The sequence below is a fragment of the Drosophila biarmipes genome, chromosome 2L, assembly GCF_025231255.1.
Source record: "Drosophila biarmipes strain raj3 chromosome 2L, RU_DBia_V1.1, whole genome shotgun sequence".
NCBI classification, from domain to species: Eukaryota; Metazoa; Arthropoda; class Insecta; order Diptera; family Drosophilidae; genus Drosophila; species Drosophila biarmipes.
This window is the reverse complement of record NC_066612.1, coordinates 3,424,433-3,436,420: the sequence shown is the minus strand read 5'-3', so window position 1 is coordinate 3,436,420 and position 11,988 is coordinate 3,424,433. Positions and strand designations below refer to the sequence as shown.

Sequence of the window (11,988 nt, the reverse complement as noted above, 5' to 3'; positions counted from 1 at the left end):
GACTTTTCCATTCGCCGCTCGGCTTTTCAGCTTTTCAGCGTTTCAGCTTCAGTTGCATTTTGTCGCTCGCCTCCAGCACGCGCACCACAATTGTTGTTAAGCTAAATATTTTTATACTTTTCGCGCTTGGCTTAGCACTTCGCCGCTCGGAGTTCTGCAATAGGTCTAAGACTCTGCAATTATTTGCATACTAATTGCCCGTAAATAGTGCACTCGCCGCAAGCGTAGCTAACTCAGGTATTTAAACAGAATTGTTAGTATTTCCAGCTGAAGAGGTGGCGAATTTCAGCCGAGACCGACATATTTGTGTCGATTTGTGCCCTCTTATCACGAAAACCAGCCACAAAATTGTTTTTGTTGATAAGTGGGAGAGGGGAATGGTTCGAGAGCTTTTTACAGGGGGAGTGTTCTATGGGTACACCCTAAAAAATACAAGTAAAAAATGAAAACTGTTCGCTGGGAAAATAAATATTCGAATATTGTGTTATATAAAAAAATGAACATTTAAATTTGTGCTTAAAATTAACATTTATTTCATTGAGTTCTCATAATTACACATATTCTTTCGATAGGCTCGTGAACTCCCTAAGTATTGTGCTCCGTGTACCTTACAAAACCGTCACATTTAATTACTTAAACAGCTGCTTGGTATTTACTGGGGCCGAAAACAAAAGAGCGTGCTCATTTAGCCATTGACCAAATATTTTCACATATGTATCTGGTATCTGAGTATCTTAAGCGCTATCATTGACCTTGTCAGCGCTTAAATCAATCCCGTTCGAAGAAAATGCCGCGAATGCACTCAATCTGGTTACAAAAAACGTGGCAAAAATGTAAAGACGCTTTTAAAGTGGCAGCAACAGGGAGAGAAAAACACGTTTGTTCAGCTGTGAAATTGACCTTTTATGGCCCAAAGTCAGCCCAAAACCAAACCGCCCAAAGCTGAGCACTTCGTTGGAGCTGTTTGAGTTTAAAAGAAATGAGCGGAAATACTTTACAGTGATAGTTGCTCTAATTGCCACCAAAAGCGGCGGGGAATCCGAGGCAGAGCAGGGAAGATAATAGGGGTCAGACGAGTGAAACAATTATTTTGGTTTCAGTCATTTGTTATTCTGGCATAGGGGAAATGTTTTCGGGGGCTCTTGGCAAAGAGCCAAGAAAGTTAACAGAAACTAAAGGTATAAAATGGGATTTAACTTGGAAACACAATAGGTGTTTTAGTATCTCTAAAAGAAAATCAAAGCGGAGTACAAAACTTTAACTATAATTTTCTTGTATTTAAATAATTCATATATGTTTTGCTCCTAAGCTTAATTTGCCTCTACATTTTAGAAAATAATCTAAATATTTTTCATATATAATACAAAGTTAGAATATAAATATTCTGCACTTTTTAATATTCTGAATTTATTATAATAATAAATATATATAAATAATATTTATAATAGATAACAAATTAAACTTAACAAGTTAATTCCCATCGACACCTTATCAAAGATGCCGCTGCTGATATCATATTTAATTGCTGATATCGGCGTAATATTTTAAACAGAAATTGCCCTTAGCCCCTCAAAGTGTCAAATAAATGGTCGCCGGTGCTCCAGCTCACCTAACCCGAAGACCTTTAAGATCGCGTTGGCTTTGGTAACAAGAACAGCCAGATCCAACGACACCGCGGCCAAAACCGCAAACGAAAAAGATCTCAAAAACAAATTTCGTAATTATCGCAGGGAAAAAGAGGAGAAAAAGATAAAAAACTGCGCGTTGCATGTCTGGGAAACTGCTTTAATTTCACTTTTCATTTTGGATTTGCCCAGCAAATCAGTGCAGCTATTGGCGAGCGGGAAGGAGTGCACAATCATAATTACTAATTGCGGGCTGAAGAAAGTTTTAATTACCCCGCGGGCGTTTAAGATAATGAAGTCGTTTATCTGAGGCATTCAATTATAAAATTGCTCACATTTTGAAAGTGCAACCAGTGATTAGAAATTGATTTCAGCTCAATTTGCATTCAGCTCATTTTCTTGGGCATAATTTAGCATTTCACTTTCCTACCGAGCACACTGAAGAAAACGTAAATTAGTAATTAAGGAATTATTGAATGAATGAGTGAATTTTTACCTGTGTAGCAACTTAAGGAAGTATTTTCATTTTTAACAACATTTTGGAGGAAGTAGATTGATAAAAAGTGTATTCATGTGTATATTTTAATTAAATATTTGCAGAGAAATATAAATAAAATATGTATGAATAAAAGATTATTTTGTATACAAAAAGCATCACCAAGAAAAATTTACAAAAAGAATTTTTTTCTAAAATGAAAAAAAATTGTCATAAACCTTACATTTATAAAATTCAGGGCGAATAATTTTCGGAGTGTATCTAAGAAATTTACATTTATTTAGGATAAAATAAATTATAAATAATGTGCAATAGTCTCACCCTTTTATTTTTCTCTGTGCAGAGATGATGACGTCGCTGCAGCTGGAGACGTCACTGCCGGCGGTGGAGGAGCAAGGGCGGCAGAGGGAAAAGGACACTGAGCCCGCGGAGGACACGGACACCCACACGGCGTCCACGACGCCCACTCGCATTCCACATCCTTCGGTGGCCCACTTCCGGCGTTCCGCCTCCCTGCGCCTGCGCGGGAACCCGCCTCCGGAGCTGGGTCTACGGCCTGAGCACTGCCCAGCCGGCGGAGGCGGATTCAGTTCGCGCGCCAAGCTCTCGGCGATCCCATCCAGCCTCAAGTCGCGCTCGCACCCGGTCCACTTGAGGCGTAATCGCAGCTGGAGCAATTTAGGCCACAAGACGGAGCAGGAACCGGAAGTGAGGGCTTCCACGGAGGCGGCACCGCAGTCCGAGTCCCCGGGCCATGCACTGTGCAACGCCACCCAGAGCCTGTCCCTGGCCGAGGACAGGCAGTTGGATGCCCCGAAAGTGACGCACTGCAACATGGCCAACGGAAAACCGCGAAATCTGGTAAGTTGTGGGAGGTGTGGGTGCGGGTGTATAGTATCGCGTATTGATTTTCACTTGCCGCTGCTGACCCATGTAACTCGTAGTCGAGTCGTAGGCAACCGCCCTCGCCAAGAGGGCGAAAGGTTGCGAGGGGGCACGCACTCGTAGTTTAAAGTACGAGGCGTATTACGAAACTATCTGGGGAGCGCTGGAGGCGTTCTCCCGGAATTCAGGAGCGGTCTTTAGGAGTCAAATGTGTGCTTACCTCATAGGATTAAGTTTGAGGGAAGGTAGTCCATTATAGAAGTGTTTATATCTCTATTATAGCTAGTTTTGATGATCCTAAATAACTAGTTATATCTCTTAGCACTATGATAGTAAGAAAGACACTACCTAATTTCACTGTTATCAAAGACCCCAAGGTTTGTAGTTTATTCATTTCTAAACTATTTATTATCAAAAGGAGTGTCTCTTCCGGAAATCTAATCTATGGTTCTTTTGCCTAGGTACTATTGGTTCTTGTATTTTTATAACATATGAATTTAACAAAATGATTGTTTACAGCCTATAGACCTGGACTTACGTCTTTTGTCATGTAAGGAATTTAAAACTTTAGTTTAATAATTTTCCCGATATATTATCATTTAAATTTTAATGCAAATTACAATATTTATTTTTAAGTGTTTGATGAATTGGTATCTTGGTATCTGTAAGGAATTTAAAATTTTAGTTTTACAATTTTCCGCATGTATTAAATTTTAATGAAAAATTATTAAATTTCATAATCTTTTTAAATTTTTGGAGTGTATGATGAATTGGTATCTTGGTAATATGTATTCCTAAAAATTGTAAAGGAATTTTATTACATTTCATAATATCTTTATATTTTTTCTTCGCCTTCGCCTTTTTTTCACTCCTAAAAAAGTATTGCATGGCCAATATGGACTTCAGTTTCCTGGAAAGTTGTAATTGATTTAGCTGGGTAATGCCATTTTGTCACTTGCACTTTTGCCTTGTCCATGTCGTGATGACACGCAGCTTACGGTTCGTACACTTCCCACCGACGGCGATCATTAAACCAGATGTACCATACGGGGTGTACCGTACAAAGGGAACAAAAAATAAGCCCGAGCTGAGTTTGCATAATACTCGGCGAAAGAGAGGGAGAGGGAGAAAAGAAAGAAGAAAGGTGAGAGGCAAGACAAACACGGCTTACACACGCTCCACCTTCTGAACCCACGCCCCCTAACCCCCCCCCCCCCCCCCCATTCCCCCTATTTCTTACCAGCTGTTTCGTTCCCACTTCCGCTTGTTCCGCTTGCCAAATTGTACCTGGGAAACAGCTGATTTTGGGTTTGTTTGGGTTTTCTGCGCCTCGCGGGGGTTGAGAGAACAGGAAATGCAAGTGCGCAGCTTTGGCAGCCCCCTGCCCCTGTCTGCTCTCCGCCCCTGCCTTTAACCACCTTTTCGGTGTCTTCTCCGTCTCTCGCACTCTCTTCGCTTCTTGGCCAAGTGATTTGCCTGTCAGTCGATTTCTTCTACTCAGCGCGTTCAGCAGACTCGCGGCTCGGCTCTCTGATATTGTTTAAAACCCAAACCTTCTGGCCCAAGCAATTGAAGCGTGCATTTTGCTTTTCGTTCGCTTTTTAAGACAGGTACAATACAAGTACCTAGACTAAGTACGGTGCGAGCGAGTTTAATTGAAGACCGCAACTGGGGGCCATGGCTCATAGATGGTAATTACGCGCCTTGGACCCACCACTTACTTGGGCTTTTAAGCCTTCAATAAAGGCGAAGTTCGTTGGCCCTTTGGCATTATTTATTCATAATTGGTATTGATTTTCAACGCCCTACGTTCTAATTATGTCGGAAATGCTCAGTGAAAATTTGTGGTTTTTGGGGGTAGAAAGGAAGTGGCACGTGTGAGTACGTAATTTATGTACATCGAATAGAAGAAATGTGGGAAGAAAGCCTTTAAAGTATGTGAAATATATTCATTTTTCAAAAACAAAACAGCTTTAAATCATTTAAAAAGTCAGTTTGATTTTGTTTCTCTTATTTTATAAAAGTATTTCGGCGTTTGAGACTCATTTCTTGTCGTGAAATTACAGCATTTAGGGATGATTTATGGACACTCTTATGACGAAGTACAGACGAGTTTATATAAAGACAACAAGATTTTGATACACAAAGATATTTAAGGTACATAAAAGTGGTCGATATAGAAAGTATTTAAACGAATAAAGTGTGAACCCATTTTCTATTATCTAAAGCGAGCTTTAAATTCCGAAAAATAACTATTTGTTTAAATTAAAAATTCTTCCAAAGTGACTACATTATTATTTTGCTGGGCCTTGGCTTAGTTTATTGCCCTATTGTTTTTAACAGTCACTATATTATATAAAAATCTATAATCCATTACCATCCATCCATTCTGTTGCCCTCCCTCCCCATCGACCCTGAAAAGTATGCAAAATATCTGGTGTCCTTTGTCATTTTGGGCCAGCAACTCGGCAAAACAAACATTCCCACAACGGCGAAAAGTGATTGCCAACACGTGACCAGAGCAGTGCGACTTGGCTCTTGGCCAAGTGGGCTGAGTCGGCCATTACGTGAGTTTCGGTCTGCCGTTTTCACCTGCATTGTGTCTGCTGCCCATCTCTTCCGCTCGGAATCAAAGTCATTGATTTTTCTCAGTCAGCAGCTTAATTGATGGCACCTGAGCGCCGTACAAGCCAAGTTAGATGCTCGGAACGTGACTCTTCGACGGCCCTGAGACGGGCTCAAGTGCGTAATGCAAGCGCTTTCCTCTGCGGCGGTTGGCTATTACGTGGCAAGTGTGTTGGCCCTGTTTACAAGCCCTCGCTCCTAGCCCCTTGCCCCTGTGCCTTGTTTATTACTACCTTTGCAAGTCGGGTTTTAGCCATTGTTTAGCCGTGCGTAAACAGTTTCTTTGGGCCCGCCATTCCAGAAATGTTCCCCAGAACCTGGGCAATTAAATAGAGCAAGAAACTCATTACTGATTATGAAATAAACGGGTATACAATACTTACTCTGTGCACAGAGAATGGGGGAATGCAAAGGCAGTTAAACAGATTTGTGTACACACCATGTCCCACTTGGGTTGCCATTCAAACAAATCACTCGCCGCGGATCGTTTTCAGCCAACCAACTGATGACTTGGTCGCCGGGTTGGTCAGTGTGGCAGAAAAGGGGTCACAAGTGGGCCAGTGGTTCCTAAATCACTTCACATCGGGGACAACCGAAGACTCAAAGCAGTGCCAGTCAATGAACTTTGGCTGGGGCTGCCTTTCTGCTGTAAGGGTTAGTTTAACTAGCAGGTTAATACAGATTTAATGGATGATAGATTTGTACTGTGAATATCTGCATAATTATAAAATATATTAATTAAAAAACATTCAATCCAAGGAAGAAAATCAATAATTCAATAATCTTTTAATTTAATAAAATTAGGTTCATATTCAGCTCATAATTTAAAGCCCATAAACTGAATATAAATGCTTATTTCAATAACTTCTTTAATGGATTTACTACATTTTCTAACAGTGTACTTCAATCAGGATTTATTTGCATTTCCTCTCAGATGCTAAACCCTTTTTCAGTTATTTCTAGTTTATAGGTCTACAATGTGTTCTAGTGGCGTCATGGCAAGTGTATTTTTAAGAATTCTGAGACTTTATACCAGGTGTTGGCGTTATAACCATGACGATTTGACCAATCAGGACTACCTCTCTTCCCAAACAGCTGAGTACAACATCTTCCTGCTAGATGTATCAATTAGTAAGATAAGCCTATTAGCTTTCGTAGAAAGAGTTGAAAAAGATGATGCTCTAGTTTTAGAAATTCTTTGTTAATTTTCCCCCAGAAAATTAGAGAAATTTATGCATAATTTGCGGAATCTAATGGTTTAATCGACGCAGCCGCGATTTAAGTCAGTCGGCTAGCCTGCTTTTGCTAAACGCTAGACGCTGATACTAAATGCCCCCTTGGAGCCCAGACTAATGGCCAGCTAATTGACCACAAAAATGCTGCCCAAGGGAGGGGATCTTAGCGAGAGATCGCCGCAATGAAAGTAACCCTGGCGAATGCGAATACAAACCGAAAATGTTTTGTTAAATGTACGGCAACAAATTGCTTTTAGGGGCGTTGCAAATGCGAATTGGTTTACCCTGCATTTCACGCGGCTTCGTCTTGTGTATCTTTTTTCCCCCTTTTTTGCAAATATCTCACGAATAAACCATGCACGACTGAGCAGCGACCACGCAACAAAATTAGAAAATAGCTAAAGAGTGAAACAAGAGTGTAAAAAAGAAATGATTAAGTGATCGAGGGGCAGCCACCACAACGACGATAGAGACTGTTACTAATCCCAGTCTCCGGCCTTTCGTCTTCCATCTCCCATCTTGCAGTCTCTCAAGTTGAACGGCGGCAGTGACATCAGCAGCAGTGGCACCTCCTGCACCAAGGAGTCCTCGCCCAGGACCAGGCCGACCCAAACGCCTCAGACGCCCCAAGCGCCGGCAACCGGAGCAGGAGGACTAGGAGTGGCAGCCACGGAGGAGACGCCGCCAGCACCGCACAGCTGCATCCGCCAGGGCAACTGCGTCAAGGCTGCGAAGGGGAAACTGTCCACCCTCCACGAGTCCAAGATTTCGCCCAGAACGCCGCCAGTCACCCCGGATTCACCCAGTACCTATCTGGACGATGATCTAGACTCGATGTACTCGTTCGCCACCACCACCTCGGGCCGCTCCACCATGTCCTGCGAGCATCCCTATGTGGCCAGGTAATGTACTCCCCAACTGAGAGCCAGGGATTCAATTAACTTCCGAGTTTCCTTCATTTTCAAGCAGTGGGTGGTCCATTCGTTACTCTATAAAAAGGGGCTTTTATTAAAATATACATGGGACAATAATGTGCAAATTTCCTAAATTAATCTAGAAATAGAAGGTTTACCCTGGTAGCTAAATATTTTTCTAAGTAAAAAATGAATTCAGTTTGTATCTTTGCTTAGGTGATATATTAAAGCACACAAAAGCAAGGAACTTTATAATTTCGTACCTAGATAATATAACCTTTTAAACCTAGTTAATTCTTAAAATTACAATGAGAAACCTACTTTATAGGGTTTTATTACAATTATTTCAATTCATGCTCTCATTTCAAGAGAAACTTAAAAACTATAAGTCAGTAAATAAACGTTTGGTAATTTTGTTAACTTTATTTATTAATATTAAGATTAGAAACTAAGATTTAAGTATTTAGTTAATTTAATAAATTATTTCCCATTTCCAGAAACGGCACCACCTTCAGTGGTCGCAAGATGAAGTACGTGGTGCACTGCTCCAACTACGCGGGCCAGGTGGGTCCCGACTATCTCACGCCCACGCAGCGGGCGCAGCGCCAGATCCGGCGGCTCAAGGAGCTGCTCTGCATCGCCCGGCAGGATCTGGAGCAGAAGGACACGGAGCTACTGCGTCTAACGCGCGAGGTGGTGGAGCTGCGCCTGTTCAAGGCATCGCTCAGTTCGCCGGAGGAGCGATCCGCCTCCTCGGATGCGGTCACGGTGCGCGAGGCGGAGCTGAAGACCTCGCAGGATGTGTCGCCCATCGTGGACATGGTGGACGAGGGCGACTCGAAGGGCAGTCCCAGGCACCTCAGCCGGCAGCCGAATCCCTCCCTGCAGCATCAGCAGTTGCAGGCCATGCAGATGTCGGCGGAGATGCAGAGCTCGTACGCGGACTCCGGCCACTTCGAGGATCTGACCATGTCATCGGTGCACTCGAAGGACTCGCAGACGCAGAGCGAGGCATGTGGCACCGCCACCCCGGATGGCGAGCAGGAGGGACTGGCTTGCGGTGGCGGGGATGTGGCCAGCAATCTGGAGAACTACGAGCTGCAGCGTCAGGAGCTGATCCGCATGTACGAGCACCGCATCGAGGAGCTCATCCGGAGTCAGGACAGCGCCACCAGCGATCTGAAGAGGTCGCACAACGACAAGGTGGAGGCACTGCTGCAGAAGCTCGCCGAATGCAACACCCGCTACTCGGACATGGTGCCGGACTACGAGCAGGCCAAGCAGCGCATCCGGGAGCTGGAGAAGCAGCTGGAGGACCTGCAGCGGAAGCTGGTCGAGCACGAGGAGAAGCAGAACAAGATGTACCTGCACATGTACCAGCAGGGTCAGGAGGCGGAGCGCATTTCTAGAGCGGATCAGGTGGGGACTTTTGTATATCAAGACTACTTTCATCTCTAATTCAAACCCGCTTTATCTTATAATGCTGAATTCGAGAGCACTTTCGTCTTGCTTTCAAGAATGCCTTTTCTCGTATAAGGAAAAGAACATTTTTAACTCCAAAAACAAAATAGATCCTATTTTCATATCCATTCTGAAATCGCCTCCTCTCAAAAAACAAATATTGAGTGCACTTTCGTTATGATTTCAAGAACATTATTTTCTTAAATAAGTAAGAAAAAGTAGAAATTACAAATTCAGAATATTTGATGGTGTCTCTTTATTTTTTATTTGTATTATTATACATTCATCCTTTTTTAAAAAAAATTCAATAACCCTTTTTTTTAGGCCCTGGACTTGGCCCAGCGTCAGCCGGAGAGCAAGGTGTCCATCAATGAGCTGCTCCACCAGCTGCAGAGCACCCAGGACGAACTGGAGAACATACGCGTAAGATTCTTCAATATATTCCTCATCCTATTTTCGGTTTTGTTTTGTGTGTTGCATTTTGTTGCATCGTGAGGCATCTCAGCATCTCGACACCTTCACAAGAACAACAAGAACACAACGCGACAAGAACAAGAACAAGAACAAGAAGAACACGCATTCGCTTCGCCTACATTTATTCAACCATTGTGCTTGTGGGCGTGGCACTTCAATTGGGCTGACTTTGCCTGGCTGGAAAAGCGGCACCTAATTGAAATGCCCGCCAATCAGTTGATGACAGTGATCGACACAAGCGACATTTTCTGTTTTATTCCGTTTCTAGCTGTTAAGATCATTTTGCATATAATTATTTTCTAGCAAGATACAACACATTTAAACTTAAACATTAAATGCAACATCGTTTACTTTCAATGCGTTTAATTTGTTTCATTTCCATTCCGTTGCGAGTTCGAGTAGCCAATCAGTACAGTCACGTAGTGCGGAGTGTGGCGCGCAAGCAAGTGCATGCAAGTAACCAAGTACAGTTGACTCACTTTCGTTCATATTTCAATTCCGAAACGTTCCAATTGCATGCTGGTCTTTAACTTTAGATCTCGTTCTCTGTATTTACTTTCGGTTAAATTGTATACTTTTTAGTTTTTTTAGTTCACTTTACGTTACCAAGAAAAGCAAAACAACTCTTTCTAAATTTTAAATATTTCTGTCGTAAAACAACCAAAAACCAACTATTTTTGTAGGCATCAGAGTGCAGAATGAGAGAGTGCGGCAGTAATCATGCTCTCCTTACTGCAAAAGAGGCGATTTCTTTGTGGGTACTTGGCGCGCGTAAGGTTTGTAACATCCCTAACAAAACTTCCCAAAAAATATCTACCCAACTAACTAACTCTTGAGTTTTTACGGCAAAATTACTAAAAAAGAAACGAAAAACGTATCCTTAGTTGCATTTTATGATTTGATCATGCACATTGGCTGTATCGAACATTGGGTCTTAGTCCTACCATCCAGAAATCCCACACCTCACCTCACCCTCGAGACTAACCAGCATTTCATCCGCATTCAGGGTAAGGTTATTGGGTTCCTTAACGAAGCTACAACTTCGATCTAATAATTTCCATTTCAACATATCGTATTTATTCTGTTTTGTAAGTACTTGTTGTTTCGCAACAATACTGTTTGGTAGAGGTAACAACTAGAGGTATGTTCGACATCAACATCACACATGACACACTTCCGGCTAGATGAGCTCCCGGTTCGGGGGCCCCAGACACACACTAAAGCTAATCCCTATCTAAGATCCATTTAGCATGTGGTTCATCTCAAGTTAACTTCCGATTAAAGCCCAAGAAAAACCGTAACCATAACCGTTCCCGACAATATTCGGTGTTGCATACATAACATTATAACCTAAATGTTCATATGGCATAGCACTATACCAACGATTAAAGCGAACCTTGTGTAAATACATTTGATTTCGACGACTAACCACACTTTCGATAGTGCGTCTTCGAGTATTTGACTAATCTTCTCCACTTCTTCTTGCACTTTTTCTCCTTTCCCACCGTACTAACCCGATTAAAATGTAAAAATGTACGCAAATTAACAACCGCCATTTAGACCATATACCGTCGCCTGCTCGAGGCCCAGAAGAATCGCACCCATGTGGATCCCGAGGTGACGCTGCAGTTCCTGAAGAGCGCTATCTTCTACTTCCTGACGGACAAGGAGAACTCCCAGGGCCACCTGCAGGCCATCGAGAGCATCCTCGAGTTCACGGACGCCGAGAAGCAGAAGATCAGCGCCGCCACCCGAACGCCAAAGTGAGGTCCCCGATCAGCGTTAGCCACTGCGTATACTTATTATTAACACCTAGATTGAAAGCGAAAGTCAGCAGAACGATGTCTCAGATTTTGGTTCGCGCCAAAGTCCATTGTTCTCACTACTGGTCTAGCCGGCGGTTTTAATTGCAATTTTATTTTTGTCCCGGAATAATTTTGTTAAATTACGGAGGCGCCCTGTTCTCTTTCTTTGGCAACGAAATGTATAAATTTTCCTATAAGTTAACTTCGATTTACGTATTCTTTCGGTCTAAGGCTTAAGGCATAATGGTACGTCCTTTATAATAATACGAAAACCATAAGAGAAATACAATTTTACAAAGTCTACGTAGTTTTTGTAGATCTAGCTAATCAAGTGAGAACAACACCAGCAAGTTTGGGTCGTTTCTGTGGAGTTTTAATGGCAAATAAATAAAAAGGAAAACAAATTGTGTCTTTTGCGTTTTTGGGAGGGTAGTTTTTTATTGAAGCAATTTTTGGCAAAATTAAGGA

The 11,988-nt window shown here is 42.4% G+C and overlaps 1 protein-coding gene across 9 annotated transcripts; it reads left to right on the top strand.

The window, feature by feature from the left end:
- The first annotated feature begins 48 nt into the window (after positions 1–48).
- On the top strand, positions 49–11,924 carry LOC108029176 (protein quick-to-court). 9 transcript variants are annotated; one of them, XM_017101330.3, is made up of 8 exons: positions 53–237; positions 2,465–2,982; positions 7,392–7,768; positions 8,278–9,199; positions 9,566–9,664; positions 10,399–10,491; positions 11,276–11,478; positions 11,532–11,924. In XM_017101330.3, the coding sequence occupies exons 2-8, from the start codon at positions 2,467–2,469 to the stop codon at positions 11,620–11,622; spliced, it is 2,301 nt and encodes a 766-aa protein (XP_016956819.1). In that variant the 5' UTR covers positions 53–237; positions 2,465–2,466; the 3' UTR covers positions 11,623–11,924. The 9 variants fall into 9 exon arrangements, with proteins under 9 accessions (XP_016956820.1, XP_016956822.1, XP_016956819.1 ...); XM_017101331.3 differs by having other exon boundaries at positions 49–237; positions 11,276–11,924; XM_017101332.3 differs by lacking the exon at positions 10,399–10,491 and having other exon boundaries at positions 54–237.
- The last annotated feature ends 64 nt before the right edge of the window (positions 11,925–11,988 follow it).

Bases quoted from the DNA above. Each gene is read 5' to 3' on its own strand.
- LOC108029176 (XM_017101330.3), top strand. From the start codon at position 2,467: ATGATGACGTCGCTGCAGCTGGAGACGTCACTGCCGGCGGTGGAGGAG. The intron at 7,769-8,277 runs GTAATGTACTCC...TCCCATTTCCAG, and splicing joins GAGCATCCCTATGTGGCCAG to AAACGGCACCACCTTCAGTG. The intron at 9,200-9,565 runs GTGGGGACTTTT...CCTTTTTTTTAG, and splicing joins GCATTTCTAGAGCGGATCAG to GCCCTGGACTTGGCCCAGCG.